General features: G+C 41.1%; 2 protein-coding genes across 2 annotated transcripts; both read right to left on the bottom strand.

Moving 5' to 3' along the window:
• Nucleotides 1-14,121: 14,121 nt before the first annotated feature.
• On the bottom strand, nucleotides 14,122-16,292 carry LOC112589693 (uncharacterized). Its single transcript, XM_025304015.1, has 4 exons — nucleotides 15,965-16,292; nucleotides 15,020-15,639; nucleotides 14,352-14,942; nucleotides 14,122-14,298 (listed from the first exon to the last, which is right to left on the bottom strand). Exons 1-4 carry the CDS (start codon nucleotides 16,290-16,292, stop codon nucleotides 14,122-14,124), a joined length of 1,716 nt encoding a protein of 571 aa, XP_025159800.1.
• Nucleotides 16,293-16,318: 26 nt separating this feature from the next.
• On the bottom strand, nucleotides 16,319-16,933 carry LOC112589692 (uncharacterized). Its single transcript, XM_025304014.1, has 2 exons — nucleotides 16,737-16,933; nucleotides 16,319-16,670 (listed from the first exon to the last, which is right to left on the bottom strand). Exons 1-2 carry the CDS (start codon nucleotides 16,877-16,879, stop codon nucleotides 16,319-16,321), a joined length of 495 nt encoding a protein of 164 aa, XP_025159799.1. The 5' UTR covers nucleotides 16,880-16,933.
• Nucleotides 16,934-17,500: the final 567 nt, after the last annotated feature.

Below are 17,500 nucleotides of genomic sequence, written 5' to 3'. Positions count from 1 at the left end.
AATCTCGCAAGTATAAGTGTAGCCAAGAGCGAATATATTCTGAATGTACCATGGAACGATATCAAAACTAAATTTCAGACAGGATTCTTGGATTCAGCCATACGAATAATTATTTGCAAAGGCTTGATCAAATATCCACCAGGAGATATAAGCGAAGCAATACTTCAGGAAATGCATTGCACGCCAGTAGGAGGTCACAGAGGAGTAACTAAAACATACAACAGAATTCGTCAGAATTATTATTGGGAAAATCTGAAATCAGATGTCCGACGTCATATTCGACAATGTCTGCAATGCCAGTTAAAGAAATTGGTCCGAGTAAAAACTAAACAACCTATGGTAATAACGGATACTCCAGGATGGACATTCGATAAAATTGCCATGGATATAGTAGGACCATTACCACGTACTAAAAATGGTAACGAATATATTCTCACAATGCAAGATCAACTAAGTAAATTCAGCTTAGCCGTACCATTACCGGATCAAACTGCTGCAACAATAGCCGATAAATTTGTGAAGAGATTTATCGCTATTTTTGGACCACCTAAAGCTGTGCTCACCGACCAAGGAAGAAATTTCATCAGCGATCTAATAAGGAAAGTAGCAAAATACTACAGAATACGAAGGTTTCGTACAACTGCCTTCCATCCACAATCAAATGGTTCCTTGGAAAGATCTCACCACGCACTAGGAGAATATTTGAAACAATACGCAACCAATGAAAAGGAATGGGATGAATGGGTAGACTTAGCAATACAAAATTACAATACTTGCATACATGAAGGCACTAAACACACACCATACGAATTAGTTTTCGGTAGACCCGCGAGAATGCAGTCAAACGAACCATTACTCGAAGACGACAAAATAAAAACATATGATGATTACTTGATACAACTATTTACTCGATTACACAAAATGCAATTACAAGCAAATGACAATTTGACTGACGCTAAAGTAAAATCTAAGGGCTATTACGATAAAAAAATTAATCCTCAGACTTTTAAACCGGGAGATTATGTCTTCTTATTAAAGGGACCTAAACCCGGAAAATTCGGAGATCAATACACTGGGCCACACGAAGTACTAGAGATAATAAACAGAAATAATGTCAGAATCAAATTGCAAAAGAACAGCCGTATCGTTCATCCTAATAACTTCGGATATCTTACATCATTCCAGTAAACAAGAATAAAGTTTAATGATTAGGATAATCACAATTTCAGATGCATCGTGGGATCATTCTGCTTATTCTCATCTTATATCTTCCCGCTATCAAGGGAATAATCGGATATGATTGCGGTTCAGCTTCATCCAACATAACCACCGTATCGCTTCTCACTATCGAAGAATGCGACATACCGCCACAGAAGGTCAACTCCACCAAATTAAAATTGCAATTATTGCAAGCCAACGATTTACATTCTGTAATGGTAAGACAATGCAAGGTGGAAATAGATCGTATTGTAAGAAGATGTGGAATGCACTCTCATACTATGGACGTAGCAAATGGCAAATACGCATATATTCAGGAAACGTCTCGTCAAGAATGCTTACGTATGCACTGGCATAGCACAGCTAGACTAGGAACCACATATATATCAGGACTAAAAATTAATCAAACTATAAGTAGGCCAGTAACTTTGGCGGGAAAAGTGGAAAATGACGGTACATGTTATGGAAGCGCTTTCACCGACGATTATGGAAGCTGGACAAGCGTTGTAGTATTAGCAAATGTAAAGATTACATTACAAGAATACAGTGCAACGGTAAAACTTAACGCCAATCAAGTGGTGCTCAGATCAGGGGTTTATTGCGAATTAAAAGCCGCACATTGCGTCGATATCGAAGGAGGAAATACTTATTGGGATACCATACCAGATGATTCATGCAAAGGGAGCAGTTATGGAGTTTTATTCGACGGATACGCTATCAAAATGCAAGACAGCACTGATGCCGGATCCCAAACGGTATATTCTATTACTACACAGGATACTACCTTCGCTCTAGCAAGTAGAAGCGAGGTAAAGGCCTGCGGTTACCCCTTAGTAAAAACGGAGCACCCGAAACTGTTTATCTTTGAAACCTTCACTGACCTGAGTATCTTCAAAAAGATACACAACCCGGCAAACACAGATATCTTTACATATATGAACTCCAAATTCGTGTATGTAGAAAAACATTTCCGAGCACAATTAAATCAGCTTTACAGGAATATGTTATATCAGCAATGCTATCTCGAGCAGAAAATGCTACAGAACGCACTGGCGATAGCAACTCAATCTCCAGATATATTTGCATATCATTTCATGAAAGCATCAGGTTATACTTCGATATTAGCCGGAGAAGTAATACATATCATTAAATGTGTACCAGTGGAAGTTCAAGTAGCTCGAACGCCCAACTGCTATACTCAACTTCCGGTAATAAGAGAAAATGAAACATATTATTTAGCACCACAAACTCACTTACTGCTTCGCCAAGGAACACAGGTCAACTGCAACCCCTTGGCACCTGTGATGTACCAATTAGGAGAAGATTGGTACAAAATGATGCCAAATCCGATAAAATCCATTCCGCCAACAACTTTGAAACCTATGACTAAACCAGAATGGAAATACACCAGTCCTGGAGCACTGGCCACCAGCGGCATTTACAGCCAATCGGATCTCGACGAATTCAAAGATCACATCTTATTCCCAGCAGAACGACCTGCCGTTCTCAATACAATGGCTCGAGCAATGATGGGCCACAGCGCTACGATCCATGGAGGATCATTTACAAACCTTCTAGACGAAGCTTCATTAGAAAAACTAGCCACTTTAACTTGGAACAAAATCTGGGGACGATTTTTTATTTTCGGCAACATTAGTGCTGGAATAATGGGAATCTTCCTTATTTTTCGGTTTATTAAACTATTACTGGACACCATTTTACATGGTTTAGCACTACACTCAATATATGGGTGTTCCTGTTATTTAATAGGAGCTCTCTGGGACTCTCTTACACAATTATTAATTTTAATCGGCGGGAAGAAGACCACCAAAATCAATAAAGGTTTCACCAAGTTACAAGAACTCAATGCTGGATCTAGTAATCCTCCTATTACCACCGAACCACATCCTACTACTAGCACTGGATATCATAGTCTTCGTCCTTCACTCCCTCAAAAGGAGACTACTACTTACTCTCTCACTCTCAAACCATAAAGGTCAATCGTTGCAAGCCTCATTATTTCTTTTTCACTGTTATCAATTTAGCAGAAATGGCAATAGAACATATCAACACGGAGAAATTGTGCCGTGGGCGACTTCCAGTATATGTCACCCACGTGGAATCTCCCACACTCTTCTGGGTACAACTCCAGTTCAACCGGGAAGAAGTCTCGGAATTACAAGCCGAGATCAAATGGAAGATGGAACGACACGCGAAGAAGTACCACATGTTTCCGCACGCAGTCAAAACTGGACTCGTCGTGGCAGTAAAAGATTGCGGCGAGTGGTATCGCGGAACCATTACCCATGTCGGTGGTTCTACTGCCGTAATCACCCTGGGTGATTGGGGACGCATCATTAAAAAACCAATTACACAATTGTACAACCTACCGCAACGATACCACTTAATGGCATGGCAGGCTATAGGCTGTGGACTATACGGGGTTAGATCCGTAGAATCTGCGGCCCGCTGGACTAAAAAGACAATAGAGATTACCAAACTACTTGCCGAAAACGAAATAGGTTATATGGTGATCAAGCGACCTGTAGGGAAAACAGGGGCAGACATTGACCTCTATTTAGAACGGCCCGGACAAATAGGACTCGCGGACTTGAAAAGGGACCTAACAGCGATAAACCTCGCTATAGAAACAAACAAAAATTACAGGCCATTTTCCTCAATATAAGGAATATATACTCTTATAATAACACCTATTATATACTTTCATATATATATCTTTCTTTTATATATCCTTTTTTTTTTATATATTCATATATATATATATTTTTATATACTCTTATATGCTTATATACTTTTATACTTTTATATACTCACACACTTTACATACTTTCATGCTTTTATACACTAACACATATTCTTACATGTTACATATATATTGTATTACGTACCACATGCATTTATACTATATATCGTATTATACATCATACAAAAAAAAAGAAAAAAATATATATATATATAATTTTAATAAATATATATATAAATAAAAATTTTGTAATAAAAATATTAAAAAAAAAAAGAGAGAAAAGAAAATATTTATAATAATTTATAATGATGATACAAAGTATAACACTGAATTTCCCTTTTCTTTATAAGATACTATTTCAATATTATTTTCTTTTTTTTCTCTATACATATATATATATATATATATATAGAAGGACGAAAAAAGGAAGGAAGGGGTTTTGATGGTCGCCTTCTCTTTCTTCCTTCTAAACAAACACGAATTATTATAATTAAGCTCTTTCTAATTATATTTATCAGATGATTTACGAATAATTGCGTCAATCTCCTCGAAGTATTTTTTCCAGATTATTTTGTAACATATTTAAGCAGACAACCTAGCAGGTTCTAACCGCAAAAAGGGATAACCATACTGCAATCCGAAACACGAACTACCTGACTAAAAAGGAAAGAGGATCCGAAGCCTGTCACCTTGCGCTGACTAGCAATAAAACAACACACCTGTGAAAACTCAAGGACCATATCAGCACTACAAATGAGTATTTTAATTGCGAAATCAAATCGACTATATTACAATCTACACTCAATTACACACAATTAATACGATTTTAACAATACACTACGTAGGCAAATGTTGGCGGCCCCAACATTTGTCTAAGGCAGGGGGTGTTACGTCCTGTAGATTTAATTAGTAAAAATTCTTTCCTCTCACAGATTTATATTCTCCTAATATAACTATAATAGGAATATATACATATATAAATATAAATTAGGAAACAGACCCATCTGGCGAACAGCCGTCGCGCCAAATGAAAGGCGATTCGGGAAAATTCCATAACAGGAAACAGTGCCCTGTTGTAAAAATCTACGTCTTCGTTTAAAGTTTATATCTGGGTAGTGTTCGCCAAGTGTGTCCGTCGTCCTAGCCATAAAAATTTGAAACTCCGCGCTAACAAACCTTCAGTAAAACAAAGCAACACAGAGCATTCCTGCTCTAAAACTTGAAACTTATATCTTCCCAATCCAAAACCATATGTGCCCTATCAGTCAACCAACAAAGCTTACTTCACTGATAGTCGTAAAATCTGATCTCAGCCTTTGATTTACGGCATTTTGATTTTTCCAGCCGGCCACTTGTATACATTTCTCTATCTCAAGAATCCACCACCTCCACGCTTGTCGCGCCTAATTCATTCAGCCAATCATATATCCACCTAAAACTATGAGACACCCACGCTCCACCCTTTAGCCCTTCCATATTCATATCTCCAAAAACTAACTGTCTCCTCCCACGATGTCTTTTAACTTTGCTAATGGCTGAGACTTTTTCCCACTAAGACCAATTCACCACTTCCTCAAAGGCCATCTCTCTACCCACCCTGATAGTTTCTGCCTCCGATTATCACTATAAAAACCGCGGTAATCCGCCTCCGCGACACACTACTTCTACTTCTACTTCTAATTCTACTCTGAAAAAGGCAGTCATACTCTCACTCGGATATTCTGTTTTGAGCATTCAGAATTTAGATTTCAAGTCAGACATTCAGATAATATATCTACGATTCATATATCCGAGTTTGTGCAAACATTCAAAGAAATCAGCAAAAGGCATTAGTGTTTGTGTTATAATTGAACAACCGGAAGGAAGTGGACGAGCACAACTTAACCTACCGAGCAGGAGCTACCAAACGACAATTTTATTTTTTGCTCACCTTCGGGATAACAGGAGTCAGCAGTAAGTTCTGTTTTTTTTGCTTCTACCTTTTCTACCACCATCTTATTAATTCCCCATATTATTGAAATCCGTTTTTAGTGGGTCATTATTACAACATAGGAATAACCTTCCACCACGTTTTCCGAACGTTCGAGGCAGTTTTTGATATTAGCGATCCAGACCAACTTACGTCTCAGATCCACTACCTCCGAGCCATAGTTAATATAGCGTTAGGAACTGATTATCACCCAGATCCTACACTCCTATCTCCTTACCTTCTTCCTCGTTTTTCCCCTGGTACTCCGCCTTCTTCTCCTACACACGCGTCCCCGCCTTCAACCCCTTCGATATCTTATTCACCAGTTTCCTTCTCCGAACTATCCACTCCCTTAAATTCACCCGACCACTCACGCTCCCCCTCACCCGACTAACTCTTTACTCATATTCCTACCTTTTTTTTTATTTCCTCCTTCTTTCACTTCTCATACATACACACATACACATACACAGTCATTCCTCAACTGTATTAAACCGCGCCGTAATTCATTTTGTTATTTTAATAAATCTGTTTATATTTCATTCTTTTTCCAATTAATTTCAAAATCACATATACCCTTCCAACAGTCAACTCATGGTCCTATCCCCGGTAAAGGGATTCGCGTCCCTGACCGAAAAACGGACCGCTCGTCGTACGTCGGTGCCCGAGTAAAGGGACCCGTCGGGTCCCTGACCCGTTTACTGATACGCGTGTACGAACGAGGTTCGCCTTACTCGCGAACGAAAGGGTTGCGTTCCTCCTCTAGGACGTAACAATAGCGCGACCTTCCGTAGCTCGATGATGACGTTTTAATTCTTCCAGGTGACGTTGCGCGGCTTTGCCATCATTCACCGCTTTTGCGACACCCGCTGCTCCACCGTCTAGTGAACCGATAACTCCCAGTAATGGCAGAACTGGTAAAATACCACCCCGTTTTGCTATCGGAAGTGCTCGTTTTCGGATTGCTTTCTTGGACGACTTCTTTTTCTTCATGCCCATACCGATTTTCGTTTTAACTTTCATGGTAGCCCAAACGATGGCAGCAGCCGCTCTCTCGCCTAGAATTGAATCTTTCGAAGTTATGCGTTTCCACGCTTTTACAGCGAGAATCTTGTCTGCCGCGTGTCGATCAGTGAGACTGTTACTACGTGAATAGGCTATATCGTGCTCACGACACGCCGCGTCCAATGAATTAATGCCTCGATTGCCTCTAGCCAATCGTTTTGCCAAGCGAGTTCCAGGACCGCAAAATTGATATCCGGGAATGTGTAGTTCGATAGGAAGCGCATTTATCGCGCGATTCAACAGACCGCTGCTGACTTTGACTTTTGTTGAAGGCATTCACTACAATCCCGGATCAGCGGTGCCGGACCATCGATATGCATTCGCTGCCACGGACGATTGTAATGTTCCAAACATCGACGATACTGCTGAACCTCTGGATCGACTCTTATATGTTCAGGGAGTCTGTCCCACAAATCGCCAATATACTTTGCAAAATCGCGTAACAAAACAATCGGTATGTATTTCAACTGTTCGGAGGTTAGCTCTCGAATATCATGAGTATCTGTCAAAAGGAGCAACATTTTCTAAACTGAGCGTTTCCAAGCTCGGCGCGTCTATATATATAGTTCAATCGCAACGATCCGTTAACATAATCAATTTTGTGACGTGGGGGAAACATGCGATTCGTGAAGCAACCGACATCGATACGTGTGACAAATTTCGACAATCGAACGCAATCAATGATTGGACAAGAGGCGCGCAGACATGGAAACATGTTTCCGAACACCATACGCGGCATCATATGCGGTCCCTCGAATTGCGGCAAGACGAATGTTCTCATCAGCTTGCTGGAAAGTCTGCACGGTCTGCGTTTCGAGAACTTGTACGTGTATTCAAAATCGTTGCAACAACCTAAATATCGCTACTTGGAAAATTTGTTGAAACCGATAGATGAAATTGGATACTTTACATTCTCCGATAACAGCGACGTGATTCAATCGACCGAAGCGTCCAAAAATTCTATTTTTATCTTTGACGATGTGGCATGTGACAAGCAAGATACCATAAGAGAATACTTTGCCATGGGTCGTCATTCGAACGTTGACTGTTTCTATCTCTGTCAAACGTACGCAAAAATACCCAAGCATCTTATACGAGACAATGCAAATTTTCTGATTCTCTTTAAACAGGATGATACCAATTTGAAACATGTGTACAACGATCATGTGAATACCGACATGTCATATGAAGATTTCAGTGCATTGTGTCGCAAATGTTGGGAGGATAAATATGGTTTCACAGTGATTGATAAGGACAGCTCAATGACCAACGGACGATATAGGAAAGGATTTAACGACTTTGCTGTGCTGTGAGATGCTCAATCGTCGTTGCGACCTCAACGTGGTAACATCTTCAACGTCCACGAGACAAATATATCAATGATGAATAGTAGCATGAAGATTGAGAATCGTGGAAAGGTAGCGGAAGAGATTGCAAAAACGAGCGAATCGATCCGCAAGAAGTATCGCGCTTTGAAAACCGGTAGAATTATTGAGAATGCTGCATTGGAGAGACACTTTAAACCTATTATTGAACCTCTCAAGCAAATCGCGGGAAGCAGAGCTAATGTGGAAAGTAACGTTGATGTTAAAACTGCGCCACTATCAATGAGTACAAGCGAAGAAACAAAGAGTGTAATATTAAAACCCGAAAAAAAGATAAAGCGTAAGGCGAAACTTTCACCAGCCGCATTGACTCCGCTGAAACGGAAACTATTCAATGATCCTTCGATAGTTTCTACATCGACGGGAGCTCTACAATATGAGGAACCACATGAACCTTCACCGATCAACAATCTACTCACTGATGATGATGATGAGAATGTTTTCGAAACCCCTGATAAACCGATAATGACATCCGTTATACGTCAGTTGCGAACGTACAAAGGACAACAAACTTTACATGATCATTTTGGTCCGTTGGGTCAAAAATATATGGGGGCTATGCTAAATAGTGGAAAAGATAACACTATAGATTATGTTTACGGTGTATGTCTTAGTAACGATGGAGCAATGCTCGGTGATAAACGTGTCGATGTGGACAGAGACGATAATATAATCATAGGCGAAACAGGATACATTGGAACACCCGGTCTTTACGAGCTAATATTCAAAAGAATCCCCGACGATTCTGTGTACACCGAGACTGATATGCAAAAATACAAAAGTATACTATTGGCGACGAATGCTCACAGACGCGGGTACCTCCCGCAAAATCCGATACTCGGTAACAAGGGACACAAATATAAACATATAATCGCGCCCCTAGTATCACATGCGTCGAGCGATAAAGTGGCCGGAAAAGGTTTATATGCATCTCAAGCTATGATGACCTTAAATGACAACAATATCGATTACGTGCATTGGGATGATCCCAACGAGCTGGTGGATCGTTTGCGATTGCTTGATGCTTCGCTAAGCCGGCAACAACGCTCATGACAACGAAATTTTATCGATTATCGAAGAACTCCGCGAAGCTGGTCTTATTATAAATTAAACAGCGCTGCACTGACACGAGTCAGTCAGTCAGTCAATCGTCAGCCAATCGAGAGCATCGACACAGCTTGCTCCGAAATGTCGACACATAAGTTTGAAGTATTGCCAGACAGCAATAGTTCTCCGATCGAAGCGCATCAATGGAATGAACATGTTGAAGATTACATACATGAAAATGCTCTTTGTTTAAACGCTGCCAAAGTTTTCGACGCAAAGTCGCGCAAGATACAACATGTAGCGCAACCTGAAGCCGACAGTGACGTTGCAACCAAACAATACGTGGAAGAATGTGTTGCAGGTGTCAGATATCATTTAAACAACGTTGCAACCAAACGATATGTACATGAAAATGCCCTTTGTCTAACCGCCAATAGTAAAGGTCGTGATGGCAAATATTTCGATGCAGAAATGCATGCGATACATAATGTACCACAGCCGGAAGCCTTCGATGACGCTGCGCACAAATATTATGTGGATGAGAGTATAAAGTCTGTAAAACTTATGTTGCATGAAGGTAACGTTGAGAAGAAACAGTATATCGATGAGAATATAAATGCTGTAAAGCTTCTACTGCATGAGAGTAACGTTGAGATGAAGCAGTATGTAGATGAGAATGTTAAAAAATTGAAGGATTGGTTGGAAGACTACCGGAAAAAAAACATACAGAGCATAAATAGCATTCATGAGAACATAGACCAAATTTTAGACTGGACACGCTCAGAGATAAAGAAATCAAGGAAAATATAAAAGTAGAATATATTTTTACCTGTGTGTCCCCTTCGCTTTCGAACTCGAAAAGTTAAGTTGGGTTTTGTTACAACGAATTGGAGATCGCAGGGAAGAGAAAAGAGGTGGGGAGAAAGGAATATACAACATTTTTATAAAATAAATTCACATTTTATTTTTGAAGTTACATTCGTAGTTTCGCAAACACTCGTAGCATTCTGATTCTGTTATAATCTCGTGTATAATTTCATTTAAATGAATCGTAGTCAATTCACGGAATACAATATTAAAATATGTGTCTAAAAATTGTAAATTTTTCATTTGCCGTCGTACATTTTCCTCGATTTCGCGATATTTATCAACGAGCGTCCGTTTTACGAAATCTTCGTTTACACCTTCCTTCGTGGGATTAAGTTCTATTTCGCCTACTAAAATATATTTGCAATTACTCACAAGAGCGGCAACCGCTTGTAAATATTCGTATCTAGCATCGATACATTTTGTGACAGTTTGCAGACCATCGAAAGATGTCTTCTGCATTATAATATTCTCCGTATACAGCTTATGCTTCTTCAGCGGCGGTTGCTTCAGATGCGTAGACTCCTCCGATGTCTTCTTCGCAGGTCCACTCTCGTCCAGCATTTTCCCTCGCTGACTCACCATTACAGCTCGTGCACCGTACGCTGAGGTAAAGTTGATGGTGATATTGTTGATGATGATAGGGGTTGGCGTATTCTTATTTTCCCCACACAAATAAGAATTTGCAGAGGGTATAATATCTTTAAACTTCTCCCACGTATTCAAATCAAGGAGAATTCCTGAAGACGTGTTCCCCATGATCCTGATCGTTGGCTCAAATGGACCCATGTCGTACGTGGTGCGCAATCCAACCTGCATCCTCTTAGTGTCCGAATTGTTAAGCGCGTACGTCGTACATAGAAGCATGTTACGGACGTTTCCCACTTCTGTAGAGAGACTGCTCGTCTTCTTCGACGTCTTCTTGAGAGCGGTGTCCACGTTAGCGCCGAACATTTTTCTTCCAAGAACTTGTTAATAACTTGTAAAGAATTTGTAATAACGAGAACTAGCTATGCTACAAGTAGGAGCAATGAAGCTTGAATGCTTCGCCAGTCTCAACACCGTATGTCTTTCCCCGTAGAGAATAGAGAAAGTAGTGGGAATGGTGATGCGCAGACGTAAAAGGTCTACAACTACTTATCTTTTTCAAAATGATAAGATATAGTTTTTATATTTACTTAGAATGGAGAGATAGACTACTGTATCAATACCATAATTTTAGACTGGACATGCTCAGAGATAAAGAAATCAGGGGAAATTTAAAAGTAGAATATTACAGTTAAATTGACATATAGTATCAACATGGCGAGAGACGGATCATCACAAGCTGCAATGGCGAAGCAATCATCAAAATTTAACAAAAAGAAGAAAAGTTCAGAGAAGCAGCTCATCGGTAACGAAAAGCATCGGTTAGTGGAGGAGTTGCACGCTCCAGCGAGCCAGATATTTTCCCCGTAGACGCGTCATAGTGCGCGGATACGATGATCTTTGGCAAGCTGACTTGGTAGAGATGCGTCCTTACTCGTGATTCAATAGAGGCTACCACTATATACTCACTATTATCGATGTGTTGAGCAAATATGCGTGGGCTGTACCGATGCCGATACCGAAGAGCAAGAGCGGTAAAGAAGCAGTGGCAGTGTTCGCCAGGATATTTCAAGAATCTGGAAGATGTCCGAAAAATTTGCAAACGGACCAGGGAAAAGAATTTTATAATGCGGATCTGCAGAAACTCCTTAAAAAACACGGTATCAATCATTATTCTACGTACTCGGTAATGAAGACATCTGTTGTGGAACGATTCAACCGCACGTTAAAGAACGACATGTGGAAAATGTTTACGTTGAATGGAACATACAAATGGATCGACTCGTTACCACACCTTATCATGGAGTACAACACACGGAAACATCGAACTATCGGCATACGTCCTATCGACGTGACACCCGAAATCGCTGATAAGCTCCTACACACAGTCTACAACAACGTAAAGATCGCTGCGCGAGATTCAAAGTGGGTGATCTGGAACGCGTGAGCAAATTCAAAACCATCTTTGAAAAAGGCTATACACCGAATTGGACAACCGAAGTGTTTAAAATCGTCAAAGTGCAGACAACTAATCCAGCGACCTATCTGCTCGAGGATTCTCGCGGAAAGTCTATTGCCGGAGGATTTTACGAATACGAACTGCATCGCGCTGCTAATCCTGACGTTTATTTCGTGGAAAAGGTGTTGCGAAAAAGCGGCGACAAGGTTTTAGTGAAATGGTTGGGATTTGATAATTCGCACAACTCTTGGATACACAAAGAAAATGTATTGTAACCAATTCTTTGTTATAAACATTTTTTTATTACAATATCCTATTATAAACAGCTTGTAATAAACCATCTTTTATTATAGTTAATATATAGTTATATATAGTTAACAATATTTCTTACAAACAAATATATGTACAATGATCGCTTTTCATTTTACAATATACATGTACGAGGGCTGTCCGATAAGTACTTAGCCTCACCGCCCGATGGCGCCACTATCGCAAGAGAAATTTACTATCGTGTAGTACATTCTCGTAGAAGGCTACTGTCGAAATTTCAGCCGAATCGGACTCGTAGTTTTGTTTTGACCGTGTGTGGAAGCGGGCGTGTTCGCGGATTTTAGAAAAATGGAAAAAGAGCAATATCGGTCGGTGATTTGATTCTTGTTTTTGGAAGGGAAATCGCGCAGCGAAATCAAAGAGCGCTTGGACGGATGCTGTGTACGGTGACTCTTCTCCTTCGATGGCGACCGTCAAAAATTGGTTTAACGAGTTTCAACGTGGTCGCACGTCGGTTTTTGATGAGCCATACCCAAGTGCCCCGAAAACGACTACCACGGAGGATAACATGACAAAAATCCACGATCTCGTATTGGCAGACCGCCGATTGAAGGTGCGCGAGATAGCTGAGACAGTAGGCATCTCAAAAGACCGCGTGGGTCATATCCTGCATGAAATTTTGAGCATGAGAAAGCTGTCGGCGCGATGGGTGCCGCGTTTGCTCACTCCGGACAACAAGCACAACCGTGAGACCACTTCAGAGCAGTGTTTGACGCTGTTTAAGCGCAATCCGAAGGAGTTTCTGCGTCGTTTCGTGACCGTCGACGAAACATGGATCCACTGGTACACATCAGAGACCAAGGAACAGTCGAAACAGTGGACTTCACCCGGCGAACGTGCTCCGAAGAAGGCGAAGACTGTCCTATCGACCGGAAAGGTGATGGCCACCGTTTTCTGGGATTCACAAGGTGTGATCTACATCGACTACCTGGAGAAGGGCAAAACGGTCACAGGGCTGTACTATGCCGAATTATTGGCCCGATTCGACGCCGAATTGCAGAAAAACGGCCCAATTTGGCGAAGAAAAAAGTGCTCTTCCACCATGACAACCCACCGGCTCACACCTCCGCCCTCGCCACGGTCAAATTGGTCGAATTGGGCTACGAACTGCTGCCCCATCCACCGTATTCTCCAGATTTGGCCCCGTGCGACTTCTTTTTGTTTCCAAACTTGAAAAAGTTACTCGCCGGGCAGAAATTTGAGTCGAATGAGGAGGTCATCGCCGCCACGGAGGCCTACTTTGCAGACCTCGAGAAAACGTATTTTTCAGACGGGTTAAAGAAGTTGGAGCATCGCTGGGTCAAGTGTATCGAGCTAAAAGGAGACTATGTTGAGAAATAAATCGCCACTTTTCCAAAATTTTCGTTTTTCTTCTGTAGGCTAAGTACTTATCGGACCACCCTCGTATGCACAATGATCGCTTTTTAGTTTACAATTGTATCCTGTAATGTCCCCATGGTAAAGTGTCTGTTGAGTTCGGTACGATATACCGCTTGTCATCATACGGACTCAGAGCAGTTTTCAGTTCGGACACGGTGTAGACTTTGTGCATTTTGGATCGTATGCATGACTGACGACGTTGCTTTTCGACCTCATCTCTCAGACACTGCATATAATCATCAAACGTTATAGTTCGCGCTACGACATTGGTCTTCACACCTTCGTATCATTTTTGCTGTCTACCTTTAGCGCGTACATCTTTGCTCTGAGCCCGACGAATTCCGTCATAATCGCTCCGTTATTTTCATCTTTCATCAGACCTGGTACCTTTTTGTTGACAAGCGGTATACCGTACGCATTATCAGTGGGATAATCACTCGTATCAAACTTAGAAATATCACGTTTCATGTGCTCGAAAATATCATCGCATTGGATATGGTAAATTAAATTGTCAGTATCGGTGTACATTACTTTACATCTGTTCTGATACAGGGGAGACATGTACTCGTGATGAAATTCGTACAAGCAGATCTTGGATATGTCAAGGATACATATACCCACATAGATCGGCTTGTTGAATTTCACCTCAAGTTTACGTAGCTCAACGGCGATTAAATTTTCCGAAAAGACACTTCTGCTATGAAAATTTGGTCTCGCAATCATTGCCTCAGCACCGTATCGTCCATCCCATTTTGTCAATAGTTTTACGTCTACGTGATTGCGAACATTTTCCATAGTTTTACCGAACACCGCGTTGTTTATCAATTTGTACAAATTTTTCTCGAAATCGTTTGTCGCGTGTCTTCTAAACTGCGTATTAAGTTCGATATAATCGTGGAGCCATGGAGATTGAGCAAATTTGAGTATGCGGTGTATCTTTCCAATACGAAGACCGTGATGCACTGCTGCAGGTTGCGATAATGAATCACATAACGCTGCTTATCGCATAAGGTTGCGAGAAGCTTGTCCTGCTTTTTGTTTGGCGGTTTGCCCCGTGTCGGACAGAACGGTAGGTCAGTGTGCGCGTCGTGCAGATGTTGCGGATACTCTAAGTCAACCTCCAGAATGTAACCTATAGGTGAATCTAGTGCGATTGATGATACGTCGAAATTCGATACATCATCGACCCATCGAAATTCGGCGTATGGCAACTGTTGACACATTGCCCAACCATACAAGTTATTTACATCGAAGTACATCAAGTATGATGATGGTTGCAATGGATCGTAAGACTGCATGTACTTGTTATTGGCTTTTGCATATCTACCGGAACATTGACTGAGGCCACTGCGAATACCGCGCTCGATGAACATGACCATATCGATATCAGTGAGCAGTTCGAAATTAACGCCCGTATGCTTCAACATAGCATCCCACGTAAAACCAGGCAAAGTGTAATAATACGCGGGATTTAACCCATAACTTTTGATACAACTATTGCGGAAATTTTCAAAAATATCGGCCAACAACAAGACATCAATCTTCAGATACAAGTCGCTATATTCACCTAAGGTTTGAATGGCGAACCGTTGCCAGATGTTCGTGGCGTGCGCGTAATCGCTCTCAGATACCGTGTCACCCATCAACGAACTGTAAAATGACTCGCGCGGCGGTAAACACCGATCCTGCAGCTTGTCCGCGCAATCAAGGAATTCGTACAGAAAGACCACCTTTCGCGTCAATAAATCAAAATCCTTGTCGGACAAATTTGAAAATTCGGACCGAACAATTTTTAATTTGTCGTTGTCGAGAAAAGACGCCAATTTATCGAGACTACTACTGAGAAATTTGTACGAACCGCAATTGTATATAATTTTTCCATTTATTCTTACTATCCATCATGTTTCCTACAGTCTTTATAAATGAAATATATTTCTCTTTGGTTATCGGTAGTATAGTGATTGAACCTTCGAACATGGTTGCTATATCTTTGATGATAAAGTGTGAATCATAACCGGATAAGTTGTGAAAGACCACGGGAATGCAATAACTGTCTTGATAATTTAGATTGCAATTGGAATGCGCGGGACCACTGTACCGTCCAGTCAGGTGGCAATGATCGGGCACGCGTGTATCATCCTTTGCGAATGATTTCTCGCACACATGGCACAGCATAGCATTTTGAAATGTCTCCCACTGTTCTTTCGACAAAGTTTCCATGGGGACATTTGCGGACAAAATATCCTTTACACGATGTGCCAGTTCTTCAAGTTCTTTGACAAACCATGAGATGCAATCCCGATCGCGACGACATCGATACGCGGATAATGACTCGTCGTAGGAACGTAATATGCTATACTAAATACGCTATGATGTTGATACGCATACGAACTCGTTTGTTCTTCCCTCGGTGTCTTCTCCAGGATGCGTTCCAAGTCGGCGTAAACTATAAACGGGATCCGCTCCTTCCTGCAGTAGTTGGTGAAGCTGAGCCATTTGTTGTCATCGTTTGGCAAGATGATGGCACAGTTATTCATTTTTTGACAGTCGACGGTATGGTTCTCCAGCTTCTCGCTCGAGCTGAAGTAATGTAGACATCTGGAAAAACATTATTTGTTATTAGTATATTTCACATTATACATTGCGTTCTTTGTGTATACTTACCGGTAGCAAATATGTTTTTTATGTTCCTTTTTGCTCAGTTGTGAGCTGACGAGTCGGGACAAATTCTTGATCCACGCGAAGTGCCCAGCGTTATCATCATCTCGCGGATCTGGGATATGCAGCAGGTTGACATGCTTCTCCATTTTCTGTTCCGTAAGACGTATAGGTGCGACCACGTTTCCTTCTTTCTTTGTCGCGTTGTCATATCTCTTTTCCACACTATAAATGTTGACCGAGATATCGTTCAACCGTTCAAACTTTTTAATTTGATTTATGCGCATTGGAAATTCAATGTCCTGCATATTCAAAACCGATGTATAGTGTGGGTACGAAGATTGACGATCTGCGTGTTTGTCGGCTGGACATAACGCTGCAACCACTGCCCATGCGAAACATACATTGTCCATAGATTGCACGTTGATTATAGCCCGCTTCATTTTTATTTCGCGCGGTAACTCGATATGACATCCCGAATGTAATGGATTGTACTTGTTAACATTAACGGTCAGATTGAGTATGCGCGAGAGTGCCCACCCGCTATCTCGTTCCTGAAATTCTTCCATGGACGCTAAGGTGGGTTCGATAACACGCATCGCGAACCAATTGTCTAGATCGGATGTGAAAAAAAGTTCAACGTTCCTCGTATTAATGCTCTTGTTCGCGCGTTTATCACCTGCCACAAATTCACCGTTGAACACAGTATTCACTTTTATGCTACCATGTCTCTTCATAACGCTTCGCACATACTCGAGCACGATATTCTT

This window comes from Harpegnathos saltator, unplaced genomic scaffold (genome assembly GCF_003227715.2).
Source record: "Harpegnathos saltator strain DR-91 unplaced genomic scaffold, Hsal_v8.6 scaffold586, whole genome shotgun sequence".
NCBI classification, from domain to species: Eukaryota; Metazoa; Arthropoda; class Insecta; order Hymenoptera; family Formicidae; genus Harpegnathos; species Harpegnathos saltator.
This window is presented reverse-complemented; position numbering and strand designations above follow the sequence as displayed.